At 42.4% G+C, this 26,345-nt stretch overlaps 1 protein-coding gene across 1 annotated transcript in view; it reads right to left on the bottom strand.

Annotated features, from left to right (window-relative positions):
* The window catches only part of SELENON (selenoprotein N), a 33,497-nt gene extending 7,728 nt beyond the window's left edge, over positions 1-25,769 (bottom strand). The window contains 10 exon segments of the mRNA XM_089478589.1: positions 3-35; positions 924-1,029; positions 2,822-3,004; positions 5,307-5,388; positions 6,554-6,691; positions 7,343-7,467; positions 8,131-8,343; positions 9,445-9,575; positions 14,346-14,463; positions 25,499-25,769. Coding sequence (XP_089334715.1) covers positions 3-35; positions 924-1,029; positions 2,822-3,004; positions 5,307-5,388; positions 6,554-6,691; positions 7,343-7,467; positions 8,131-8,343; positions 9,445-9,575; positions 14,346-14,463; positions 25,499-25,717 — 1,348 coding nt within the window. The 5' untranslated portion in view covers positions 25,718-25,769.
* Between the last annotated feature and the right edge of the window lie 576 nt (positions 25,770-26,345).

Here is a 26,345-nt window from a genome sequence, read left to right on the forward strand (position 1 = left end):
TTCCAGGACTGTTTCCCGGAGAGTTCGCCCTGAACCTATCCAGACAGAAAGAGAAAGGGAAAAGGAATTTTAAAAAAGGGATTAAATGAAACCTCAGAATAAACCTATGACAATTCAGGTGCAGATTTTTTGAATCTTTATAAATACAGCATGACACTGATAAAATATCAAGCTAATCTGACTGGAAGCCACAGGGTCGCCTGCCTAACAGGCCAAGAATCCAGAAGAGAATGGACACACAGGGGAACCTCTAATGAGGACTCAAAATGATCAGCAAGGAGACAAAGTTCAGATCTTCTTAATAAACTCATTCAGGGCTGAATTTGGACGGTTCACATGGGTGGCTCAGAGTTAGGAATCCACACTGCCACGCACCAGTGCTGGGGAGAATGGCACCCCAACATAGAGAAGGTTGCTGAAATAGGGGCATGTGAAGTGTGTATCTTCACCCTACCCAGCCTGGATTTGCACCGTAAGTTCTTTAGGGCAGTGATTTCTCTTTTACTAAACCACCATGTATGCTGATGGCACAAATCTCATAATGACAACTGTGACAACAACAAAGCCTAAAGAAAGGCTGAGGAATCTGTGGCCCTTGGGGTCAGTCTCAGCTAGATCTAAGGTGAAGAATGATGAGAGTAGTAATTCAGGATCATTTCATTTTATTATCATTTTATTTACAATTATTCTCATACAAGATCCTTTAAAAAGACATGCACCATCTTTAATGAGGGTTCAGTGTGTTTCATATTAAGGCTGTTGCAATTATGGATAGACACAGTGTAACATGTTTTATGTGAAGACAACCAGTATTCATTTCTCCCTTGCAATATCTTTCTGTGGGGTATGGGGAGGCAACTTGGAACACTCTGACAAGCTTCTTAAAAAGACATTACAGATTTTTAGAAAATTACACCTCTTACCTCAGCATGACTGATCATCTAGTGCACCCCACAACAATATGGAGTGCACAAGTTTACTCTCAAATTTTGCTCTCTCAAAAGCTTGGGTAAAGGGAAGGTAAGAAACCTGAAAGCAGAAAAAGCAAGAAAAGAGGCTGAAACCAAACCAGACACAGACCGAAAGGCAGAGGGCAATATTTCATGAACTATACATTGTACTAGCCAGGGACCACAGGGTGGAAGTCCAGGGCACCACAGCTCCCAAGGTAATGCAAGAACTAGCGAGACAAGAGACATTCTGGCAGGGATGGCAGCAGTTGCAAAGCCCAGTGAAAATGAAGTGCTGGAGCACCAGCACTACCTGAGACTGCAACCATGTTCTATTTTAATTTAAAACACCTTCCTCAGAATGAGAGCAGTCTGTGACTGTTTGTGGCCTTGCAGCAAATAAGGACACTAAGGCCTGTTACAGACTGCCAAAATAAAGCTGCTTCGGGTCTCTTTGGAGGTATGCTATTTAAATGATGCATGGGTCCTAAGAGTCCAGAGGTCGCGCCAAAGCCACACTCCATTCCTAAGCACTGGACTGCAACTTTGGTGCAGCTTCCGGATTCTTAGGATGCATGCATCATTTAAATAGCATACCTCCAAAGAGGCCCGAAGCAGCTTTATTTTGGCAGTCTGTAACAGGCCTAAAGCAGCAAAAAGGCAAGCTGGACAGATTCGCTGAGGTTAGGGGCACAGGACCCCATGGAAGTGGAAAAAACACATTTTAAAAAAAAAACCAAAGCTTTCTTTTAACTTGAGGGAACACCTCTCTAGGAATCTCTATGCCCTCCAGCACAAGTCTGTGGTCAACATCTGCCAACATCAAAGAGAAAGGTCAAGCAATGTATTTAGTAATTTGTCAGAACTGATCATTTCTTCATAGCAGCCTGCCTGAACTGGTGCCTCCAGATATTTGGAACTACAGTCGCATAAAATCAGCTAACATGACAAATGTTGAGAGCTCATGGGAGTTAAAACTCCAAAACAGGTTGCCAGGAGGCAGACGACCACAGCAGGTGAGAGCTAGTAATGCCTCTTCATGTAGTCCAGTGACTGTTAACACAGTGGTCCCTGTCAGGACACCCTTTTTTCAAGGATGTGAAGGCAAACAAATATTCCTCACATCCTTTCACATATCCCTAATTACATTAATTACAACCTTTAATTACAACCTTTAAAGATCATAAGAAAGGCCACATGCATGGGCTACTTTAAAGAAATCTGATCTTCTTAGTGAGTTAGTTATCAACAAACAAAATCTTCCAATTGTATTTCTCACAAGCATTTTAAAAAACACAACCATTTACTAGCTAATGATTAAACAGAAGCAATTCTGGCTGCTGTTGGAACATGAATATAATTTAACAGCTCACGTTGTCAATTTACAGTTTGTTTTAAGTTCCCAAGCCACACATATCTTGTGTGTTTCCTGTTGATAAGAAAAATGCAGTGCTGCAACTGCCGCGTACTATGCACTGCTTGCTGCAGCAAAATGCTCACAGAAGCATCATCATAATTTGCCTCTTTCAAAATAGCACCAGGGAATCCTGATAAAGGGGAGGATGGATGATGCGGCATTCAAACTTCCATCTGTACCTAAGAGATGTGGGCCCAGTCACAGGCTTCCACTTTGACCTCAGCCAATGCTTCTGTTCATCTTTCAAGAAAACATACTGTGCATTTAAGAGATCCCAGAATCTTGGATAAAACTCATAAGCTATTTTGTTAGCAGAGGAAATAAAAGTCAAATGTTTGTTCACTTTCACTACTACCAAATAAAACCACGAACGCTCAGCTTTAATTCTCCTTTATGGAAGCAATGGCAATAATTTAACCCTCAAGGACACACTAAGGACATACTCAATTCATACTTTTTTAAATGGATACATGGCAACTTCCAGTTTTCTGACCGCCTCTTCCCAGGTTATTTCTCTCTGCCAGGTAATCTCTTCAAAGACGAACTGAATTGACTCGCCCTCTCTGCTATCAATCACATTCCCATTTTCATCATGAATGACAGAAGGAATGGAAGGTCCCAAAGACTCCAGCTCCATCTAAGTAAAACAGACAAAAAATTGCTCCATTAAATTACCCTGATCTCTAGTAAACACGTATCTGCTATAAAGATCTCCTACATATGACATGGCCTACATCCTTGTGTTTGTTTTGTGAGGAGGTGGAACTGGATGCCATGGGAGAAGATTTTAGACTGTAACTGTATACAAATGTGCATGGAAGTAACCCTCAGCAAAGCCAATGAGACTTTGTTCCAGGCACTTTTTAATGTATTATTATTATTATTATTATTATTATTATTATTATTATTATACTTTATTTATATAGCGCTGTAGATTTACACAACGCTGTACATACAAACAATAAAATCGATAAAAATGAAACCTGCCAATGGCATACATTCTACAAAATGCATATAAAACAATAGATAATAATACAAGATAGAATTAGATAAAAAAAGCAGGCAAATTAAAAAGATCAAAGATCAAATATCAAATGAAGTATCAGATCTCAGATAACAATCGGATAAAGAATCACAGAAAGCCTGGAAACACTTTGTGTAAATTGTGTTTTATCCATAGGTGATCTTAAGATACATAACATAAAGACCACATAAAAATAGCATATAAAAATAAAATTACAAGACAGGAAACATAAAAACTTTGAACAAAAAATGTCTTTGCCTGCCAGTTTTTCGAGTTCTCACCAAGCAAGCCTTCCCCTGATGATGTTAAAGCTCTGCCAGAATCATATGGTAAGATATGGTCTTTCAGAAGTACTGATTATTACCTCTCATATGGCCATAAGTGCCTTGGTTAATGATTAGCTGACGTATCATAACCAGATATTATGGTTTGAGGTGTGTTTGAAAACTGTGAATTGTGTTAGCTATGGTTTGAATAGACCAGGGGTAGGCAACCTTTTTGAGCCGGGGGCCAGGTTGCTGTCCCTCAGACAACTGGGGGGCCGAAGCCGGGGGGGGGGTGGAGCTTCACCCTCCAGGGGTGGAGCTGCATGCCGGGGGTGGGGCTTCCACCCTCCAGGGGCGGAGCCGCATGCTGGGGGTGGAGCTTCCACCCTCCAGGGGCAGAGCCACATGCCAGGGGTGGAGCTTCCACCCTATGGGGCGGAGCTTCCACCGAACCATCATCATCATCATCACCACCTCCACTACTATCATTGTTACAGCAGACCTTTCAGCAATAAATGCACCAAAAATACACAGAAATGCACTTTGGAAAGTCACACTCCTCCTCCTCCTCTTTCTCATCCTCCTCCTCTTTCTCATTGAGAGGGGATTTTGCACAAAGAACACCCAGGGCAAGCAGTAATAATAATAAATAATACTAAGAATAAAGTTACAAGCAAGGAAATTACTACAATGCAACTGAAAATAAACTGCAGCAAGCATGCACACAGTTTCAACCCAGAAAAGCCACAAGGTGCTCAGAGGGAAGTTTGCAGAAAGAACACCCAGGGTAAGTAGTACTACTACTACTAATAATAATACTAATAATCTTACAAACAAGGAAATTACTACAATGCAATTGAAAATAAACTGCAGCAAGCATGCACACAGTTTCAACCCAGAAAAGCCACAGGGTGCTGAGAGGGAAGTTTGCAGAAAGAACACCCAGCTAACCCCCTCCCCCAATGAACCGACCTCTCGCCTTGCTGTGGCTGCAGCTGCCGCTCTGGCTCCCTTTCTCCCTGGGTCTGCACTCCTTCTGCTTCCTCCTCCTCCTTTCCCTGCTCTTACAGAGGAGGAGGAGGAGGAGGAGGGCAGAGAGCGAGGTGGAGCCTGCTGCAGGCCTACTGCAACTCCTGGAGCCCTGTTGGAGCGCTCCAGGGGCTGCACCAGGCCTCCTACATGGGCACATCCTTTGACATCCTGAGGTCACGCGAGACTTCGGCCGCCATTTTGAAAAACAAAATGGCGCCTGGAGCGGTGAAAAACAGGGGAAATCGGCGGCAATCGGCGGCAGGACTGCTCGGGGGCCGCTTGGAAGGCCTTGGCGGGCCGGATCCGGCCCGCGGGCCGCAGGTTGCCTACCCCTGGAATAGACAAACCATAATTACAACCATTATTCTTTATCCAGAGGCCATTGTGCCTACAGACTGTTATGCTGAAAAATGAAAGAGTTATAAATCATAGTTTGCCTGAGTGTTTGATGTCTGCACTGAACTAAAGACTCATGCTTCTTTAGCATTCCACTAATTCCAAGACCCACACACTGCATGAGACACAGTTCTTTTAGAATCAGGCTTTCAAATACACCAGAAGGAATCAGCAAACAGTATTGATAGAAATTCAGTCTAAAAGCAATTCTTGCTACAGACCTGAGGTAAGTATCCTATATCCACTTCCATGTTGCTGCTCTCTAGGGCACCATACAGCCATTCCATGTCTACATTGAGAGACCTGTTGAGAAGAACTGGCGCCATCAGAAACAATATTTTCAATACAGAAGAAAACCCTTTTTAAATCATAATTTTTAGTCTGGTACTTCTCAGGGTGGGTCAATTGTAAATAATAAAAAGAATAAAAAGAAACCATAACAAAAAGATCCACAGGAGAAATAAAGAAACATAACATTTTCTCTGCCATTTTTGTGGCTTCACACTCGCTGAAAAGTTGAAAAAAGTGTTCAAAAAGAAGAACTGACACTACTGGAGGGCTTGCTTTAGCGTGGGATGGCCATTTCTGCCCACCTTAAAAAAAAAAAACCTGTTCCTTCCTTTTTTCATGGGGGACCTTGAGAGAGACCCCCCTTCCAAGCAGTGCTTGAAGAAGGGAAAAGCTGGCACCCAGACCCACTGAATTTGTCCACCCGCAATTTAAAGCTAGCTAAACACCTCTTGAAATAACGTGGTGCTTCCAGCTTGCATAAAAAGACAATGATGTCTATTAGACCTTTTCTCAGTAGAGCAATCCCAAATTGTATCCAAAAACAACCCAGCCAAAATTCAAAGATGACCACTAATAGGTACTCTGTGGGTTGTGCAGAGTACTTGCATGATCCAAGCAACCTATGTGATGAGAAACAACGAGACATTATCACCACAGAGGGCAAACTATAGAGCATCAAGTATCATTTGGTACAGGGAGATAGATTTTAAGTTTTATTTTTGGTACAAAGAGCCAATTTCATAAGTAAATACCAGATGTGGGACAAACTTATCTATTAAAAGACTCAGCCATCCTGGTATACTACACACTTTAACTCCCAAACCTCATGAGGCTCTCTTGGTAGTTAATCACATCTCCTTTCTGGTACATTACATGCCAATATTCATTCAGGTGGTTATCTACTCACCTTGGCTTTAGGCAACATCCTTCCTCTTGACTTGTCTCCCAGTGACCATAATTAAAACTGAACTTGTAACCTCAACTCCATACCCACAAAGTTTTGCATTTCTATTGCCACTCTCACACAGAGACTACTATATAGGTCTGCCCCTAAACCCTCCACTCAGTCCCATGCATTTGAGCAAGTAGACACAAGTCTACGGAAGCTCATGCTACCAGCTTCTCTCTTTCAGTTAGTTTTAAAGGTGCTACAAGATTCCTTTGCATGTAAACTTACCTATTGTTAGGAACAAACAGCTTGAATTCTCTAACGTGAGAGGAGTCTTTGGAGAGGACAATGTAGCCTGTGAACTGTGCCGGGGAAAACCAGAATGGGAAATCTGGGGGCTCGTTCAGCTGGAACTCTGCATGGATTCTGGAACAAAAGACATTATTAAGTGTCCTAAGGGGTGCAAAGAAGTGCTAAATAGACTTTAATCCCAGCACGCAGGGAAATCACTGTAAGTTCTGAGGAATGTACTGTATAACTAGTGCCATCTATAGAGGCTGCAGAAGTGATATGTTCTCCACAGCACTTAAAAGTTTGGCTGATGTTTCCTGGAGTCAAAACACAGGGAATATATTCACTATCTAGCTCAGTACAGCAACACTTTTTGGTAATGGTTTCCCAGGGCCTCTTTCCCATGCCAATCTGGAGATGCCAGGGACAGAACCCTCATTTCATAGCATCAAGTCCTCAGTCATCCCTTCACACATGCTAGTTCTGAGCGACAGAAACAGAGATACCAAGACAAAGTGAAGTGTCTTTCACAGCTATAGCCAATGGAACCAGCACCCAAAATTATTTATATGGGGGCTGGGCACAATGTGGCCCTCCAAATGTCACTGGACTGCAGGTTCCTCCAGCCTTAATCAATGGTGAGGAATCCTGAGAGCTGCAATCCAACAACATCCAGTCCCAAATCTGGAGAAGCACATTTGTATCACTTCTGTTCTACACAAATGACACACATATACACATAACCAACAAATAAAACTACTGGCATTTCCACTCATGGGACTTTACCTGAAGGCAATCCTATAGTAGAAATCAGCAACAGCTTGGATACAGGCTACAGCTCCCTGAGGGGCAAAGCGGGTTTTCACAAATGGCCGGGGGTGGAACATACTCAAGAGCTTGTGAATGATTACCTATGAAAAAGAGGCAGAGGGAAGTGCATAAAACTGGCAGGCAGTGAACATATGGTAAGAGCCAAAAGCTATTCTTCTCAAAGACCAGGTACAATTATTAGTATCTTGGATGTCACAAATAAAAACTGTCTTCCCTATCTTCTTACAGTCTTTGTTGTTTTGAATATTTGTTATGGGCAACAAGTGTTTTAGGAGCTTTAACACACTGTGGCCAATATATACACAGCAACCAAGGAGCTGCCCATTCCCACTGTACCATGTTTTAGTACTGTACTGATGAGCTATATTCCTTTAACATTTTTGATTCAAAAAGCACAGAAAACCTCATATGCAAGGCAGGGCTGCTTTTTCCTTTCAGAAGAAAGCCAATGGTCATGCTGAAAGTCAGTTTTGCAGGGACCATAATAAAACGAGCCATCCTGACTGGACTCCAGGGACTGGCAAACACTAAGTACAGCTCCAGATAAGCTGAATAAGAGACTCTGAAATACACTCTTTATCTGTAGCATTGCATCCAAGTGGAGAGATACATATTGGGCTCCTTTCCTAGACCCTTGTGTGAACTACCGAAATACTGTACATAAACTGCTTTGAACACAATGAATATACTACACAAATACTGCTGCTTATTTTAAATATTAATTTTAAAAGCTTATGTCTTACCTCTTTGCCTTTGGGAGCTGGAGGATAAAAGCGATTATTGGGAAGGTATCCAGTAAAGATATTTAGCTCACTGGGAATGATCCACCAAGGATCAGCAAGTTCCATCTTATGCTTTGGTGGAAGGAAGGCCTTAAATTGCTGGGCAAACATCACACTCACAGGAGATACTGGAGTAGTCCAATTGCGGAGCCCAGAAAGGGCAAGATGGGAAACCTAAAAGGACAAAAATGCTCACCAGAAAGCCTGACATGGTCGTGCTTTATTAAATTTATTATGCATTTCAAAAAAAGTGTCTAATAACAAGATACAAAAATCAAAAAACAAAAGCAATTTGCTGTTAGTTGCTTGTCAAATCAGCTTCAGTCTATGGCAACCCTATCAATGAGAGATCTCCATGACACCCTTTTATTAACAACCCTGCTAAGGTCTTGAAAGCTAAGCTCTGTGGCTTCCTTGACTGAATGTAACGAAGTCTTCCTCTTTTCCTACTGTGTTCCACTTTACCAAGCATTATTGTCTTTTCTAATGGGTCATACCATTTCATGATATGTCCAAAGTATGTAAGCCTCAGTTTGGTCATCTTGGCTTTCAGGGAGAGTTCAGGCTTGATTCGCTCTCTGACCTTAATCTGGTGTTGTTTTTTCTTGTTGTTGTTGTTTTTTGGCAGCTCCCAAGTACCTGTAGAATTGTCCTTCAGCACATGTACAGTATACTATCCAAAAACAGCTTGTCATTCAGGCATTACACTAAACTATAATGGCAATAACCACAGATGAGAATCCAAAACCATGATATGAGCTTCTAGTCATACATGGAAACTATGGTTAAAAGCACAGGAAAAGTTATTTTCTTGAACAACTGCTCCAGAATCCCCCACAGTGTATAGCTGCAGTACTTCTGCTTGGTACACAAGTGGTGAAAATGTCAAAACTTTTCAGCTGGCTTCTGGTTTGCCAGCTAACCGAAAACTGTTCTGCCACTATACCAGTCCATTCACAAATATATTTTTTAAACCAAGGACTGATGTCATGTTTAAAATTGGCTACAGTTAAAAAGAAAGGCTTTTTACATACAGAGAGCAGTCAGAGGCACCTGGTACTGTTTGTCATTCCTGTGGTTCTTTTATTTGTGCAATGAGGCTGTGGATACTTTGGTGTGGAAAGGGCAAAAGTATCAAAATGCTCATGCTATGATCTGTTAAATCAGAAATGTGTTGATTTAGATCAGTTCTCTAGACCATATCTTAGTCAATATGTTTTTAGTTGGCTAATCTACAGATGAAAATTTCCAGCAATAATGAAATGTGATACTCACTCCAAGGAAGCCATCCTTGCTCTTTGTCATTGTTTCCATCAGCAGAGGCTGAAACTTTGCAAGGATAGAGAGAGTCTCCCCATTGGGATCCACTACCTCTTCTTCATCAGCACCAGAGACAGGAACAATACCTGAATACGATAGTGACAAGGGCAACAAAAATATCTATTAATACTTTTCCTATTAAGTCTTTTTTTGGGGGGTCACCCAGCTTGTCCCCTTTTCCTTCCTGTCCTCTGTCTACCTGGAAACTTTTTAAACAGCACTGCAATTGGAAAGATGGTGAAGGACTGCAGAAGTGCAGACCTTCAATCAGTGAGTTGCAGCAGCACATCTTCAGCAAACAGTGCAATAAACCTTGGGCCCGAACAGACAGGCCAGAATAAAGCTGCTTAGGGTCACTTTGGAGGTATGCTGTTTAAATGACACACACATCTTAAGAGGACAGAAGCTGCACCAATGCTGCACTTTAGTCCTTATGACTGGAGTGAGGCTTTGGCATGGCTTCTGGCCTCTTAGGATGCATGCAGCATTTAAATAGCATACCTCCAAAGTGACCTGGAGCAGCTTTATTTTGGCCTGTCTGTTTGAGCCACTTGAGAGGGGAAAGAATGGGATACTCCTCAACCAATCCTACTCTAGTTGTTTGTGCCTGCCTACAACAAGCAAAGTAACAGCAGCTGCCTCTAGAATCCCTCAGTGAGCATACATAAACATTGTTAAAACAAAGAGAAAGGGGTGAAATGAGTTAGCCTGCCTCGCTAACTACCCCCGACATGTTAAAAAAGCTTAGAGCTATAAGCTTGGCTACCAAAATGGAAATCATAACAAAAGTAGAAGGTAATGAATGATAGAAAGAAAGAAAGAAAGAAAGAAAGAAAGAAAGAAAGAAAGAAATCAATCAATCAATCTCTGGATGCATTTTGGAAGGAGCTCTCAAGGGGTCTGTAGAAGGCTCAGAATGTTCTTTTTTTTACTTATGCAAGGCTTACCTGATCTAATTGATTCATTTTACATATGCATATTGTTAGATTTGAATAAAAACTTTGGTGAAACATGTTGAACCACTTTTCTTTGGGGGTGGGGGGTATGGGAACATGTCCCTCTTATTTCTATGTTATATGTACCTCTGGTATCTTCTGTTTTTCTGTTACAGAATTTTCTGGTACAGAAGTAATGTCCAGGAACACATCAACTTCATTAACAGAGGTGTAGCTGAATGGAGACACAGCTGAGCTGTTCTACTTCCATGAATCAGGGGTCAACAAGCGATTAATGACAGCTGTTGTATTCTTCACTGATTTTTAAAAACGGTGTGCCTATGCATGTTCTCAGCTTCACTGTACAGCGGCACATTAAATTCTATAAAGCTATTACCATTCTGTTCAGTGGCATATTCCAATTGGCCAAATTCCAAATTCCGGGATGGCCAAACGGAGATCTGTGCATCTGGCCTGAGTAGAGATCCCGTATTTCAACCAGTCCCCTCCTTCTTGTTACTTCACACTAAACAAGGAACACCAATTTTATTGTACAGGGAAGTTTCTGAGAGATAGAGCGGACATTGTCCTGTCATTCTGCCTTGGATGGAGGTGAGAGAGGAAGGCATGACATTGTGGGAGGAGGGCTTCGATCTATGAGCATTTTGGCTGGGAAGAATTCAGTCTCTACCCCACACACCTCTGTTGGGCTGAATAAGTGAGTGACTGTTGTGCTGGGGCATACCCATGTAGCCCCTGACTTTGCTCTTTGGTGCAGCAGGGCAGATGCAGAAGGCTCTGTGCTCATAATAATAGGAAACCAGCTGTGAAGGCTGTAGAATTCCGAGTCTGTGTTATGTGCTCTGCAATGGAAAAAGGATGAGTGCTGGCTGAATCCTTCCCTACACACTGACTGTGAGAGCAATCAGATGGGCTACACAAGCCAGCATCATTGTGACCGCAAGCAACCAGCAGGGGGAAGTGCCGCAGCTGCTGTCTGCAAAAAGATTTCCAAGATCAGAGAAGCCTGCTTGCATCTTGTCACCAACGGCTCTCCGGTTATATTGCTGCAGAGCTGTATCTCTTGTATTCAGCTGCTCTGAATCCCTTTTAAGCCCCAGACAAAGCCAATGCGTGCGGTTTTGCAAGTCTGACAATGGGAACAGCAGATTTAGAAAAATTGTCCTTTGTGAGAGAGGCGTCGGGTGCATAAGCCTTTCGAAAAACACAGAAAGCTTAGCAGCCTCTTCTTGGGTAAATCAGCCTAGGGCTTGAGCAAAGAGAATTAAAGCAAAAGTAGCTGTGTGCTAAGGCCAACTCACTTTTCACTTTGTCTCTCTCTCTCTTTCACACACACACACTTCCATTTTTATGATCTTATGATAGTTTTATATGAATCGTTTTCCCAATAAGCCATCAAGAAGGAGGCAATTCACAATGTCCAAAGGGGACTCCAAGATGGCAGAGTTTTAAAAACAGTCCCTGCAAAAATCTGGAGCCTATCTAGGCCACCTGGCAGTTCCTGCTGCTTAGCACAGCTGGACTGGCAGCCCAAGCGGTCCCTGAACAGCTGCTCCAGAAAAAATGTGGAATGGCTACTGCAGGGCTATTAGCTGATACTTCTGTGTGGTCATCAATCCTTCACTTAAATGGGGAATCCCTTAAAAGGATACTGCTAAAGCCAGGCACATAGCTACAGCATGCATACACAAAAGCAAAGCTTAGCCATAACAATTCAGTTTCCAGCGAATGTATCACCTCCCCTTTCAGGTGGTTTGTTGGAATTCATGCAAAAATGTCCCTGTCCCTGCCAATCTCATTTGTCCTTAGTGATGTTACTGTGAACCAAATCCTACTAAGCACTGTGCTATCACTACATATATTGGGTGATCACAATCATAAAAGGTTTGTGCAATGCTGACTTTGAGAATCACCATGGCGTAGTCGTTTGAGTGTTGGACTATGACTCTGGAGAACAGAGTTTGTCCCAGCTTGGCCATGAAACCCACAGGGTAACTTTTGGCAAATTACATGCTCTCAGCCTCAGGGGAAGGCAAAGGCAAACCCCTTCTGAACAAATCTTGACATGAAAACCCCATAACAGGTTCACCTTAGGGTCACAATAAGTCAAAAATTACTTGAAGGCACACAACTACAACAAATGCTGACTTCTTCTCCAGTCGCATGGGCAACTACAGATAACTTCTCCCTTCATCTTCTACACAACCAAATGCTATAAAAGAGCACTATCAGCAGATGTTTGTGTGGGCTGCATTTTGCTGCAAAGGAAAGGAAAAAGAGGAGGAGAAGGACGTGGCACTGCTGCTGAAAGGACCAGAAATAGTGATACAGTGGGTCCTTGGTATCTGCTGGGATTTCATTTCAGGATCCCTCACTGATACCAAAATCCATAGATGCTCAAATCCCATTATATACAATGGTGCAGTAAAATGGCAAATTTATATAACATGGCAAAATCAAGGTTTTTGAATTTTTGTGGGGGGAATATTTTCAAGCCATGGATGCTTGAATATGTGGATGCAAAATCCGTTGATACAGAAAACTAACTGTATTGCAAGGGGAATAGAGCAGTAAGAGGGCCTTTCTGGGTATTTGCCAGCTGCCCAAACATGGCACTTGACCTGTATAAAATTACTTTCACATATTTACTTTCTCAAGAGATATTTGAGACCTTGCTTGGAAAAAACCTACTTTTTAGACACAACTGAAAACCACACACACACACACACACACATACACTTTTCCAGTTTTTGGTATAGCATTGATGGAAATATTGGAGAATGGACTGTGTGGAAAAGGATTTCAAAAAATCTAGGGCTCCAAGTGCCTCATAAGGTTAGTAATTAACTGGACCAGAGAAAATAAACAATGGAGTTACTTATAATGGAAGGCTAGGAAATCCAGAAAGCTGTGTAGCTGCCCCTCCGTTTTCAAGGTGGATCCATTCCGGACCTCCCCTGTGAAAATGGAAAATTGCTGATATTCAAGCCCCATTGGCTTGAATGGCAGCACGTGCCTGTGGGCACCCATGGGTACGCGCCCTATTTTGTCCCCCTCCGTTTGCTACCCGCGAACAGGCGAGGGGCGCAGATTCCAAGTTCATGAAAATGGAGGAGCAACTGTATTTTAATAATAATAATAATAATAATAATAATAATAATAATAATAAATATGTATTTGTATCCCGCCTCTCCCTGTATTGGATCGAGGCGAGTAACAACAAACATAAGAACAATAAAAATAGAACACAACAAATCACAAGTAAAAAAACATAGCAAAGCATATAAAATCCAATTCCCTATCTCCCTCCCGCCTTAAAATAGCATTAAAAACAATAATTCCCAACTGGAGAGTAAACATTCCGAGGAGGTCAATTTGGGAATGCCTGCCGGAAGAGATCAGTTTTTATTGCCTTTTTAAAGGCCTCCAAAGATGTCATATGGCGGATCTCCTCTGGCAGGTCATTCCAGACTTTTGGAGCGGCGACAGAAACCGTATCTCTATCTTTCCAAACAGTATCTCCCACCCACACCCACCAAATGCATGAAATTCCTGTCTCCCAAGAGAAATTCATTCAACTGGGCTGGGTAACTGATCCTTTTTACAAAAGCAGTTTGTTTTTGTGAAGCTTTTTTGAACTGTACACACAGGTAAAACGTGACTTATGAAAAGAATTGCAGTGACACTTATGCCTGTAATGGTTCAGCCACTGTTCAGGCAGGTGAACTTTGGATAGTGCCTACTAAATGGGACAGGACCCAAACTGACAAGGGTAGGCACAATGGAAGAATTAAGTCTGATTCTTAAAATACACTTATCTTCCTAATGTTTAGGTCTGTAATGAAACCTTTTTGTTTTATTCCTGAAAACACCCTTCTACTCTAAGAATTAAATGCCTACCAGTTAATTTCTCCGCAATTGGCTTGAACTCCTCTGGGCTGATGTACAAGTCATTGTTGGTGTCCAAGGAAGAGAACAGGAAAAGACCTTCATTTCCCAGAGATTTCAGTGCAGTCTCCTAATGGGGAGAGAAGAGAGTTCCTTATATGTACAAGTAAATTATATAACTAGACACACACTTTAATGATCTGACTTCAAAAGGACACAACAATTCTGCTAAGACCTGGTAACTTCGACATGAACCATGGTAGGCTGAAACCTACTTCACCAAGTACATAAAGTTGGCCAAAGGTCAAACTAGATAAGATACAGGAGGGCTTTGATCAAATCATCCAACTTTTTGAAATTTAGCCCTGGCGACGCTGATGGTAAGGCTCCAATTTTTATTGGGGAAGGGGTGCTCAGAGAGAGGATCTTTTTTTAACTGCGCTAGTCCAAGTCAAAGCCTTTCCCTCTTCACATGCTGGATTAAAACAGATGTTCATGGTCTGCCATTCTTTTCATCCCTCATAACTGGCCAGGTTAGCTAGGACTAATGGGAACTGGGAGTTCAACAACATCTAGAACAGTAATTCCCAAACTCTGGTCCTCCAGGTATTTTGGACTTCAGCTCCCAGAAGCTTCAGTCACCTTGGCTAATGGTTTGGGATTCTGGGAGCTGAAGTCTAAAAGACCTGGAAGGCCAGAGTTTTGGAATCACTGACCTAGAAGATCACAGGTTCCCCATCTCTGCTTTAACATTTCAATGCCTAGTTTATGTTATCTCAATGGAACCACCACAATGCACAGCAGAAACAAATGGGGGAGGCTGATCAACCTGCTTGGTCTACCTATGAGCTTCTGGCTAGTTATCAGTGGAAATGCACTAGACATGGTTTGAGCAGAAAGATCAGGACCTCTGGGTGATTTGTATTAGATTTCAATGAATTGTGATTACCAGCCTTTCAACATTAGCAACAACACTAAGTTTTTCCTACTTAAACAAGGCTACTGAAATGAGTAAGTGAGGGTGACCAGGAACAGACTTGCTTTCTTTGACCATGAGTTCAAATCAGTTCTGGAAATGGAATCAAATTCTTAGGCTCTGAATGAGCTTAGATTCTTTAATTCAGAGCTCTTTAATTCAGAGTCTTTTGTACCTGGTTCAGGCTCTGCCCGAGAAATCTTGTTCTAACAAGAAAAAGAAAAAAGCAGAGCAAACAAGCCTGAAGTCTGCCTATCCTTCCATTCAGATAGGCGCTCGGTCCAACTCAACAGGGTTTTTGTACATTCTTTTGTGGGGTGGAAAACACACACACACACAAGTAACAAATGTCTCTTTGCAAGGGCTGCCAATTCACACAGAGATCTGGTTGTACAGTACCAGCACTGCTCTCAGTCGGGAGTAAGAAGTAATGCAGATGGGATATTCTAGTACACTGCTGGATGAGTGTAAGATCTCAGTAAGTTTCTTCTGCTCCCAAAGGTTTAACAATAGCAAGTAAGAAAATTGCTAACTTTGTACTAATAATTTCTCTTTAAGCCTTCAAAGACATAGCTGTATTAGTCTGGAAAGTCAGTATGCAAAGGGATTTTGTAGATCTTAGAGATGAAGTGGAAGGTAGAAGTTGGTAGCATGAGCTTTGGTAGACTTCAGCCTACTTCCTTAGAGGCATGGGGAGTGAGTGAGTACGGTAACTGCCATAACCTCCTTAGCTGCTATTCTGCATGTGACTTAAACTGGATGAACTTAAACTACTAATAAAACAAACAAAACAGAATAGAAACTTCAAGCCTGATATCTATGCAACCCTGCATCAAGAGCATCCCAGAGCTTGGGAACATTACTTTTTTGTAATATAGCTCCATGAGTCTCTCAGCTAGCATGATCATAACCATAATGGGAGATATGTGGAATCCAAAAAAGTACTTTTTCCATGCTTTGGATTATGCACCTACTTTACTCTATGGTTAGGGCCAACGCAAGCTCTGATGAATCAGCTCTGCTTTTGAGAACTGAAAAAGATATATTGGAAAATTTATAGGAAATTTATAGGAAGTCTACCAAATTACTTCCCAACTACCTAGTTTATTGGCCAAAGAGCAATTCTCCCAAAGAAACCATACCCAAATGTCTAGAATCTGTCTGCATAAAATGGAAAATAGGTGGTTTTCATGAAGCAGGTGGGTTTCAGTTATGCTTTTAACTTTGTATATTTTAATGTGATTTTATGTTTTTTGTAGATTATTTTGTTTTGAATTTTATTGAAAATTTTAAATCTTATTATCTGTGCGCTGCCTTGGGTCACTCTTGGGAGAAAGGTGGTTTACAAATGAAAGGAAGGAAGGAGAGGGGGAGGAATGAAGACATTGATGAAGACATCGAATTTGGGAGTAACTGATTTATTTTAGCATGGGCATTCATGAAAAGTCATGTTAAAATAGACAAGTTAGTCTCAAAGATGGTGCTTAAATTCTTTCACCTCCACCCCTTGCCATTTTATGTTGAAAAAAGACTAACAATGCTATCTCTTTGAAAACTAGGATCTGACAAGGAATCATTCACAAGTCATTTGGGCCCTGCAAGTAGCTTTGAGACCTGTAGACATTTGTGTTGGACCCGGGCTGGAAAGCGAATCATAATAATAATAATAATAAAATTTTATTTCTATACCGCTATTCCAGCGATCACAGCGGTGTACATCAAAGAGTAAGACAATTGAAACATTAGCATGAATCATGGATTTTTATCTGCACTCTTAGAGCAATGACTTGTGTAACCAGCCTCATGAACCATGAAGGTTACAGTCACATAAAGACATTCTGAAATGCACCAGAGCAAACTTTCCAAAATTACATCACACTGTGAATGTGACGAACGGCTCTCAGACCTCTTCTCTGGAGTACCTAGTTTTGAGTAGAGTGAACAATACAACAGCATGGCAAGAAAATGTGGTAAAAATTAAAAACAGAAGGGCAGACTAAGATGCTATAAGGAATTGCAATTGTGAGAAAGCCAGTAAACCAGGATTTTCAATAGTTTCAACTCAGAGAAAACCACTGAGATCACCTTAAATGCTAGAGTAGGGTGGTCAAACAGTGGCACTGCAGGTATTGCTCACCTGCAATTTGCATCAAGCCTCACCACTGACTAGAGATGGATACTCAAATCGAACAACACTTGGAGGGTCACAACTTCCGCACCTTGCCCTAGAGGGAACTTTATAAATTCCAGAGAAAGCTCTAGAGCACCCTTTGTCAACCTTTCCACCTGCAGGAACCCTTGATGAAACAATCTTCAGGTCTCAGGGAATGCCTGTATAAAAATTATACATCTCAGGGAATCCCTGCAAAAACAACAACACAAGTTTATTGCACTTTAGCAATTTGCCATTTTATAAAACTATAGGTCATTTAAAAAAAAATTCTTGTAAAACCCCTAGTAACTGCTCAAAGGACTCTGGTATTCTAGGGAATCCTGGTTGAGAAACCCTGTTCTCGAGGAAGAACATATTTTTGCTTATTTTTGGTTCACTGCAATGGTTCCTGTGCAAGATAACTTCTTCATGGATTGTCCCTGCCATCATGCATGGATGCTGTTAGCCTTCTTGGTAGTATCATAGAATCATAGAGTTGGAAGAGACCGCACGGGCCATCCAGTCCAACCCCCTGCCATGCAGGAAATCCAAATCAAAGCATCCCTGACAGATGGCCATCCAGCCTCTGCTTAAAGACCTCCAAGGAGGGAGATTCCACTACACTCTGAGGGAGTTTGTTCCACTGTCAAACAGCCCTTACTGTCAGGAAGTTCTTCCTAATGTTGAGGTGGAATCTCTTTTCCTGGAGCTTGCATCCGTTGTTCCGGGTCCTGTTCTCTGGAGCAGCAGAAAACAAGCTTGCTCCCTCCTCAATATGACATCCTTTCAAATATTTAAACAGGGCTATCATATCACCTCTTAACCTTCTCTTCTCCAGGCTAAACATCCCCAGCTCCCTGAGTCGTTCCTCATAGGGCAAGGTTTCCAGACCTTTCACCATTTTAGTCGCCCTCCTCTGGACACGCTCCAGTTTCTCAATGTCCTTTTTGAATTGTGGTGCCCAGAACTGGATACAATATTCCAGGTGGGGCCTGACCAGAGCAGAATACAGTGGCACTATTACTTCTCTTGATCTAGACACTATACTTTTATTGATGCAGCCTAAAATTGCATTGGCCTTTTTAGCTGCCGCATCGCACTGTTGACTGATGTTCAACTTGTGGTCTACTTGGACTCCCAGATCCCTTTCACATGTAGTTTCATTCAGCCAGGTCTCCCCCATCCTATATCTGTGCATTTCATTTTTCTGCCCTTACATTTCTCTGTGTTGAATTTCATTTTGTTAGCTTTGGCTCAACTTTCTAGTTTATTCAAATCATTTTGAATGTTGATCCTGTCCTCTGGAGTATTAGCTATTCCTCCTAATTTGGTGTCATCTGCAAATTTGATAAGTATGCTCCCAATTCTGTCATCCAGGTCATTGATAAAGATGTTGAATAACACTGGGCCCAGAACAGAGCCCTGTGGGACCCCACTGGTCTAGTACTTCAGCTTAGAAGGGACAGACAGATTTAATGTATCACCTGTCCCATGTTAATGGGCATATACTTATGGAGACAGCCACTTGGGTTTCCTGTCTCAGTAAAATATTGCAGGCTAACCCTCCTTCTTTCTTCTTCACTGTTTTGGACAGCACATCAAGATTATCATAGGTAAGGAAGGCGTCACTAATATGAAAGTAGGCTGATTATGCTAAAACTGCATTTCTTGACTGTCATCAGTATATTTTATGCTTGTTTCAACTTTTGAACTGTTAATGAATTGTTGAATTGTCAAAATTAGACTGCAATATAATGTATAGTTCTTTTATTATGTATTATAGGCCAAGTTGTTAGTGAAATGTGCTGTTATCATATTAAACCTGTCGTCACTGCTTTGATTTGTGGAATATACTTGTGGGAAATGCAGCATATAAAGAAACGATTGCTCTAGGAACATAGGAAGTTATATTATCCCAAATCAGACCACCAGCTGAGCACTCTCTGCACTGACTGATAGAAGCTCATCAGGATTTCTGACAGGAGGGTCTTTCTCAACCCAGCCTAGAGATTTGTTGTTGTGGTAGTGGTGTGCCTCCAAATCATTTTTTACTTATGGCAACCCTAAAGCAAACCTATCACAGGGTTTTCTTGGCAAGTTTCTTCAGAGGGGGTTTACCATTGCCATCTTCTGAGGATGAAAGAGTGACTCGCTACTGGGAATTAAACCTAAAAGCTTTTGCATGCATGGCTTGTGCTCAGCCAGTGAGTTATGGCCCTTCTCCATAAAATGCCTGCAAAATTTGTACATAGTTGAAGTCTAACTCTTATACGAAGTCGGACCTCTGGTGCGCCCTAATTTAGTATTGTCTGTACTGAGTAGGAGCAGCTCTGGCTTTTGTGGGGTGAGTAATGCTCCTTTCTCTGTTTCTACTTTAAGATGCCATGGAATGAATCTGGGATTGTTTGCATGCAAAGCACATGCACTACTGCTGAATTTCAGCCCCTCTCCAGAAAGTACAATATGTATTTGACTATAAGTTGACCTCATGTATAAGTCGAGGGCAGGTTTTGGGGCCAGAATGATGGATTTTGATATGACCCGTGGATAAGTCGGGGTAAATCTTAGGTGCATATAACACAGGACATAAAGGATGATGCAAAGGAAAACAATGCTAAAGAACTTTAAAAATCCCAGCAGGCTAAACTGTTTGTGCCCATACTAAATGCTGGATGGATGAGAGAAGAAGAGACTGGGTTAGTACTTCTAGGACTTTCACCGGGGATGGTTCCTTTAAAAAAATAATAAAAACTCCATACGTGGAACTATGTAAACAGAAGCTAACTTGCATTTCTTTTGATCCAACCATTTACAATGATTATGATTACAAAACAAGGAGGGTGTTGCAGTGTTTTAAGCTAGGAGAGTCAAGGAATATCGGACTGGAAGTGCAACAGGGGACCACTCTCACCCACCTCAATGCAAACTACAAATTCCCTCTCCACTTTCTTTGCATTTAGCAGACACTGGATAAAATCTAATTGGGAATTACTACTGCAAGAGCTCTGCTGGGAAATTGATTGTTACTAACCAGCACTTGGGGAATTTTAATTCTCAAACAAAACACTGGTTCCTGCTATGACTAAATCTAATGTCATTTTGTTATTCACAGCATTGCTTGTTATTCCACCCCCACACCCCCCGGCAACAATATAGCATTGGTAAGAGAGTCACATATTTGAAAAATTCATGTCAAAATGCCTCTAAAAACATCCTTTAAAATTAACTTTTCAAAGTAGGTTGAAAGTTTCACTCATTACAGCAAGGGAAGGAGTTGTTGGTCTCATCCAGATGCTATTGTCCTCCAATTCCTAGCATTCCTCACCACTGGCTGTGTTGGAAGCGGCAGTTCAGCAACATCTGGAGGGCTGTACAATTCCCACCCTTATATTTATACCAATGAAGTAATTTCATTTTCACTCATTGCGTCGGAAATATAATCTTGACTCAGTACTTCTCTGCAGCTAGTACATGCTTGAAATGCAGTATTAATCACGTAGGCATGTTCTTTTCCCAACTTCCAGTCATTTCCAGTGAAGTTCGCAAAAGACTCTGTCCACGTCTTACGTCCCTTTGAGCTAAAATTCCTTACTTCTGGGATGGCTAAAAACTTGCTATGTTCAAACTGTTTGGGAATGTTTGTCTATGAAGATGATGACTAAGCCTTACATACAAAAGAATGGGGTGGCTGTGCTGATTCAAGGAAACCGTGGTCCAAAACATACTGCAGAACTAATCCAGTTTGAGACCGCTTCACCTGCTCTGGTTCAATGCTAAGCAATTAGGAAACTGTAGTTCTCTGAAACATTCAGCCTTCTCTGTCAGAGAGCTCTGGTGCCACAATAAACTACAATTCCCTAGCACTGAGCCAGGGCAGTTAAAGCAATCTCAAACTGGATTACAGTGAGCCCTTGTTAGCTGCTGGTTCCAGGACCTCCCTGTGGATAACAAAATCTGTGGATGCTGAAGTCCCATTAAACACAATGGCATAGCAAAATGGTGTCCTTTATATAAAATGGAAAATCAAGGTTTGCTATTTGGAATTTATACTTTTTAAAAAATATTTCCAAGCCATGGATGCTTGAATCCGTGGATAACAATCCGTGCATAAGGGTTGTATTTCTGCAGTCTGATTTGGGCCCATGTCTGGCAAGGGACTGATCATATAAACTGCTATATGTAGTCATGTATGTCTAGAAATTGTAGTAAAAAATTGACCCCAAAAACCTGAGTTTACTTATCCATGGGTCAGTGTAAGTACCATACTCTTACCAGAAAAGGAACCAGCCTCTGATAAAAGGCAAGAACTTAAATCTGTCTTGGAAGCACTGATTCCTCTCTATTCTCTCATCCATCCAGCCTTTAGTGTGAGAATAAATAGTGATGTTTGCTTGAATTTTGTAAATCATTTGGCATTGTTTCCCTTTGCTTCACTCTTTACATCTTTTTTTACATGCCCCTAAATTTTACCCTCGACTTATCCATGGATTATATCAAAAGCCTTAATTTTGGCCCTAAAATCTTTCCTTGACTTATACATGAGGTTGACTTATATAGTAGTCTTCTGGAGGTAGGCAAAGTAGGTAAATCTCCCTTCCTGTCTCAGTGCAGTTAAATTTCGTCTCTCAGCTCCGCAGAGACTCTAGGTTGCCTGCAATGCCATTAGTGTTCCCATAGCTCCAGACCTCGCTTATTTTCCATCTGCCCGCCTGCCAACCTAAAAGGATGCTAATGCTGCCTGGAAGGTACTGCTCTTGTCAATTACGGTCAGGAAAGCACTCAAGTGCCTTGAAGGGCAGGTCCAGGATGGCACCAGGCAGATAAAAAGCCGAGATGAGCTGGCAATGGACGGAAAGCCTGGATTCTGAAGAATTGCCAGGAGCCAAGCAGGAGCGAGAAATTGAGCAGAGCAGGTTGCAATGCCACTGGGCGCTTGAAGCCAAGACATTACATCCCTGGCACTCCATCAAGGCTACCGCAAGCACATTGACCAACAAATCTAGAACTATTTTCTCACCTAGAAAGGTCCTAGGAGGTGAGACAAAACATCCCATCACACTGACAAAAAGCTATTTGTGACCAGCCACTTTTTGTTACAAAAAGGAGGGCTGATTCAGACAACTAAAGGACTGCCTTGATAGAGCAAAGGTTGTTAAAATGTCTGCAAGTACCGAATCTTCTGCAGGTGTTTAAAAGGAAATAAAATGAAATGCTGCAATATCTTGCCACTGTAGGGTCATTTCCGTTTCCTAAGGCTTCAGCTTTTCGAAGGAAACAAAATAATATTGAAATGTTAAAATATGTCAAAGCCAAGCTTGTTAGGGTCTAGCTTTAAATCAGCAGAGCAGCAGAAATGTGTCTTTGGAGTTTATCACACTGGGGCTAATTTCAGCATTAAAGAGAGGATAAAGCGGATTTAAAACAGCCCGCAAATAAAGTGAAAATGTTGAGTAATTGTGCGAGTGACTATCACACCCAACTGCGCAAATAAAGTGATATTGGAAATGCATTGTCACTGAAATCCCAAAAGTAAAAAGACGCACGTTAATGCGCATTTCTTTGTGACCACTTTAATGGCGGGTTTTGTGCGATGTTGTGTGAAACTGTTTCGCTGAATTACGCAATTTTCCTGGGATACTCATGGGATAAACTCTTGACCTCCTTTGTGGGATAAACTCCTTTGACTAACTATGGCCCCATACAGACAGGCCAAAATACAGCTGTTTCGGGTCACTTTGGAGGCATGCTGTTTCAATGATGCATGCGTACTAAGACTCCAAAAGCCGTGCCAAAGCCACAATCCAGTCCTAAGGACTAGAGCGCAGCTTTGGTGCAGCTTCTGGACTCTTAGTATGCATGCATAGTTGAAACAGCATACAGTGGAACCTTATTATACGCGAGGGATCTGTTCCGGATCCCTCCGCGTATAAAAAAATCCGCCTATGCTCGAGCCCCATTGTTTCCAATGGGGCTCGTGCGCGGCGGCGCGCGAGGCGCAACGGGTGCGCACACCCATTCAAGTGAATGGGACGCGCCGCCCCGCGCGCGCGCGCCGGCGGCTTTGAGCGCCTATGCTCAAAGCCGCCTATAAAAAGGCAGCGTATGCGGAGGCTCCACTGTACCTCCAAAGTGACCCGAAGCAGCTTTATTTTGGCCTGTCTGTATGGGGCCTATGCTTCCCTAAGAATTGAGACTGACTCCAAAAACAATACAAGTACCTTGTAGCTCAAGCAAAAGTTTACTCATGGCTTTAATCTATATGTACAAAAAGGGCTATATCCTAATCTAGCTGGTTCAAGAAGTGTCAAACTGAATCATTTCTACAGTTTAAATGTACTTACTTAGGGGAATAAACCCAGTGAGCTCAAGAAGAGCTACTACAGAGTAAGAAGCATCATTCAATGAGGCGAGGTTTTCACCTGCCATGGGACCAATGTTGCCAACAAGCCTCCAAGATAATTCCCCAAACGTTTGGCCAAAAGTCACCAAATCCCCCCCATATCTCACCAAATACTTATTTCAACTCTCAAAGTTACCATTAAAACCAATCACCAAAATCACACCAAAGGCTCCGAAAAGTACCCATTTTGGTGTGAAAGTCACCAGATTGGCAACACTGCGATGGGACTCAATGGAGCTGCCCCCTGAGGACACACACACACACACACACACACACACACATATATATCTACATATATACACTTGTTCCTCCACATTTGCAGCTTTGACTTTTGCTGATTTGATTATTCATAGATTTGATGAATATGTTCTCTCTAGGAATCTCTAGGTCCTCCAGTGCAACTCTATGGCCAACTTTAACTAAAAGTTGCACTGAAGGACCTAGAGATTCCTAGAGAGAAAACTCTACTAGGGATTTGTAGCTCCTCCTGCGCAGTTCTATGGCCAGTGTCTGTCGGACGTTGACCACAGAGTTTCTCTGGAGGACCCAGAGATTCCTAGAGAGGTGTCCTCTCGGGTAAAAACATAGTGCTTTTGTTATTTGCGGGTTTTCCACATTCACAGGGGTCCTGTGCTCCTAATCCCAACAAATCTGGGGGGATTATTGTTTTTATACATATACACACACACATAAATACACATACACACTCACACATTTACACAAACATAAACACACATATCCATACACACACATATATACTTAATACACACTCACATAGACTACAGTATGTAAACACATATCCATCTTGTTCAGAGAAGCGTTCCCAAGCATTGCATAATTGTCACTTGCTATTTGATGTTCTTTTGTTGTTTGTTTATTGAATCATTTCCTATATTGCTATGTATTTTATATGTATTAACCTACTAGAGAGGCCCCTTCCCCACCACAACTCCCTTTGTGTCGTGTCTTGTTAGATTGTAAGCCTGAGGGCAGGGAACCGTCCCATTAAAAAGATGGTATGTACAGCGCTGTGTAAATTTACACCGCTTTATAAATAAAGGTTAATAATAATAATCATCATCATAATATGCATATACACACACGCACACGTAAACACTAATAAACATATACACACATCCATATTCACATACACACACACACACATATACTTATACATATATAATAAATAATAATACACACATAAATATATGTGCGTAAACACACATGTACATAACACACACACACACACACACATATATATATACGGACATATATACACATATACATATAGACACACGCATATATATATATATACATAAACACGCATGTCTATATACACACACTATATATGTACACACAGGCATACACACACACATATAGCACACAAACACATAAATATACATAAACACGCACATCTATATACAGATACACACATACTCTCTCTCTCTCTCTCGGCCTCTGGGCAAGAAGCCACACTCTCTCAGCCTCAGAGGTTGAAGAATAGCTGGGCCCATAAAGCCCCAGGAGTCGGGCACGAAGGCACACAACCCACAACCCCTCTCTCTCTCTCTGTCTGCTTCTCCTCCAGGGTCCGGGGCCGCCCTTCCTTCCTTCCTCCTCCTCCTCCTCCTCCTCACCTGGCGCCGCGCGGCCTCCGAGTCCCGGTGGTACTTGGCTGCCCCGAGGAGGGCGGCCAGGAGAGCCAGGCCCAGGCCCAGGCCCAGGGGGAAGGCGGCGGCGACGGCGGCAGGGGGCCCGGGAGCAGGGTCCGCGGGAGGCCGGGCCCGCTCGGCCTCCTCCTGCTCCTGCTCCTGCTCCTCCTCGGGCGGCCTGCTCCCTTCTTTCCTGCGGGCCATGGCCCAGAAAGAGGCCCACCCAGCTCCCTTCTCCTTCCCCCTCCGCTGCCTCGGCGGCTCTTTCCCGCTAGGCCTCGCCCGGCGGAGTGAGGAGGAGCCACGGAGGCCCACAGGAGGGGCGGCTAGGCCGCGTTCAGCATCCTCGGCCACACTGCAGAGATAACCCGGTTTGGCTCCGCTTTAACGCTTTGCCTGGCTCTTTGCTATGGAATTCCGGGAGTTGGAGTTTGTTCCGCTCTCTGGGCCCCACGACAAACTCCGACTCCCAGAATTCCATAGCAAAGAGCCAGACAACAGTTAAAGCGGGGCCAAACCGGGTTATTTCTCCAGCCAGGATGCAGCCCAGCTGGGTCCTGTCCACACTGCAGAAATAATCCGGTTTGACTGCCTTGCCACAGTAATAATGATAATAATAATATAGGGTTGCCATAATTGTCCACTATTACCAGGGACAAAATGTAGGGCAAATTCTAGACCAATATGTAGGACAGCACTCAGCCCAAAATGTAGGACATTTAAGGAAAATGGAGGACCTTAAATGTCCTACATTTTGGGCTGAGTTTTGTCCTGCAGTTGTCCTACAGTTCGGTCTAGAATTTGTCCTACATTTTGTCCCTGGTAATAGTGG

Source organism: Sceloporus occidentalis, unplaced genomic scaffold (assembly GCF_023333645.1).
Source record: "Sceloporus occidentalis isolate IW3139 unplaced genomic scaffold, rSceOcc1.0.p SCAF_13, whole genome shotgun sequence".
Classification (NCBI taxonomy): Eukaryota; Metazoa; Chordata; class Lepidosauria; order Squamata; family Phrynosomatidae; genus Sceloporus; species Sceloporus occidentalis.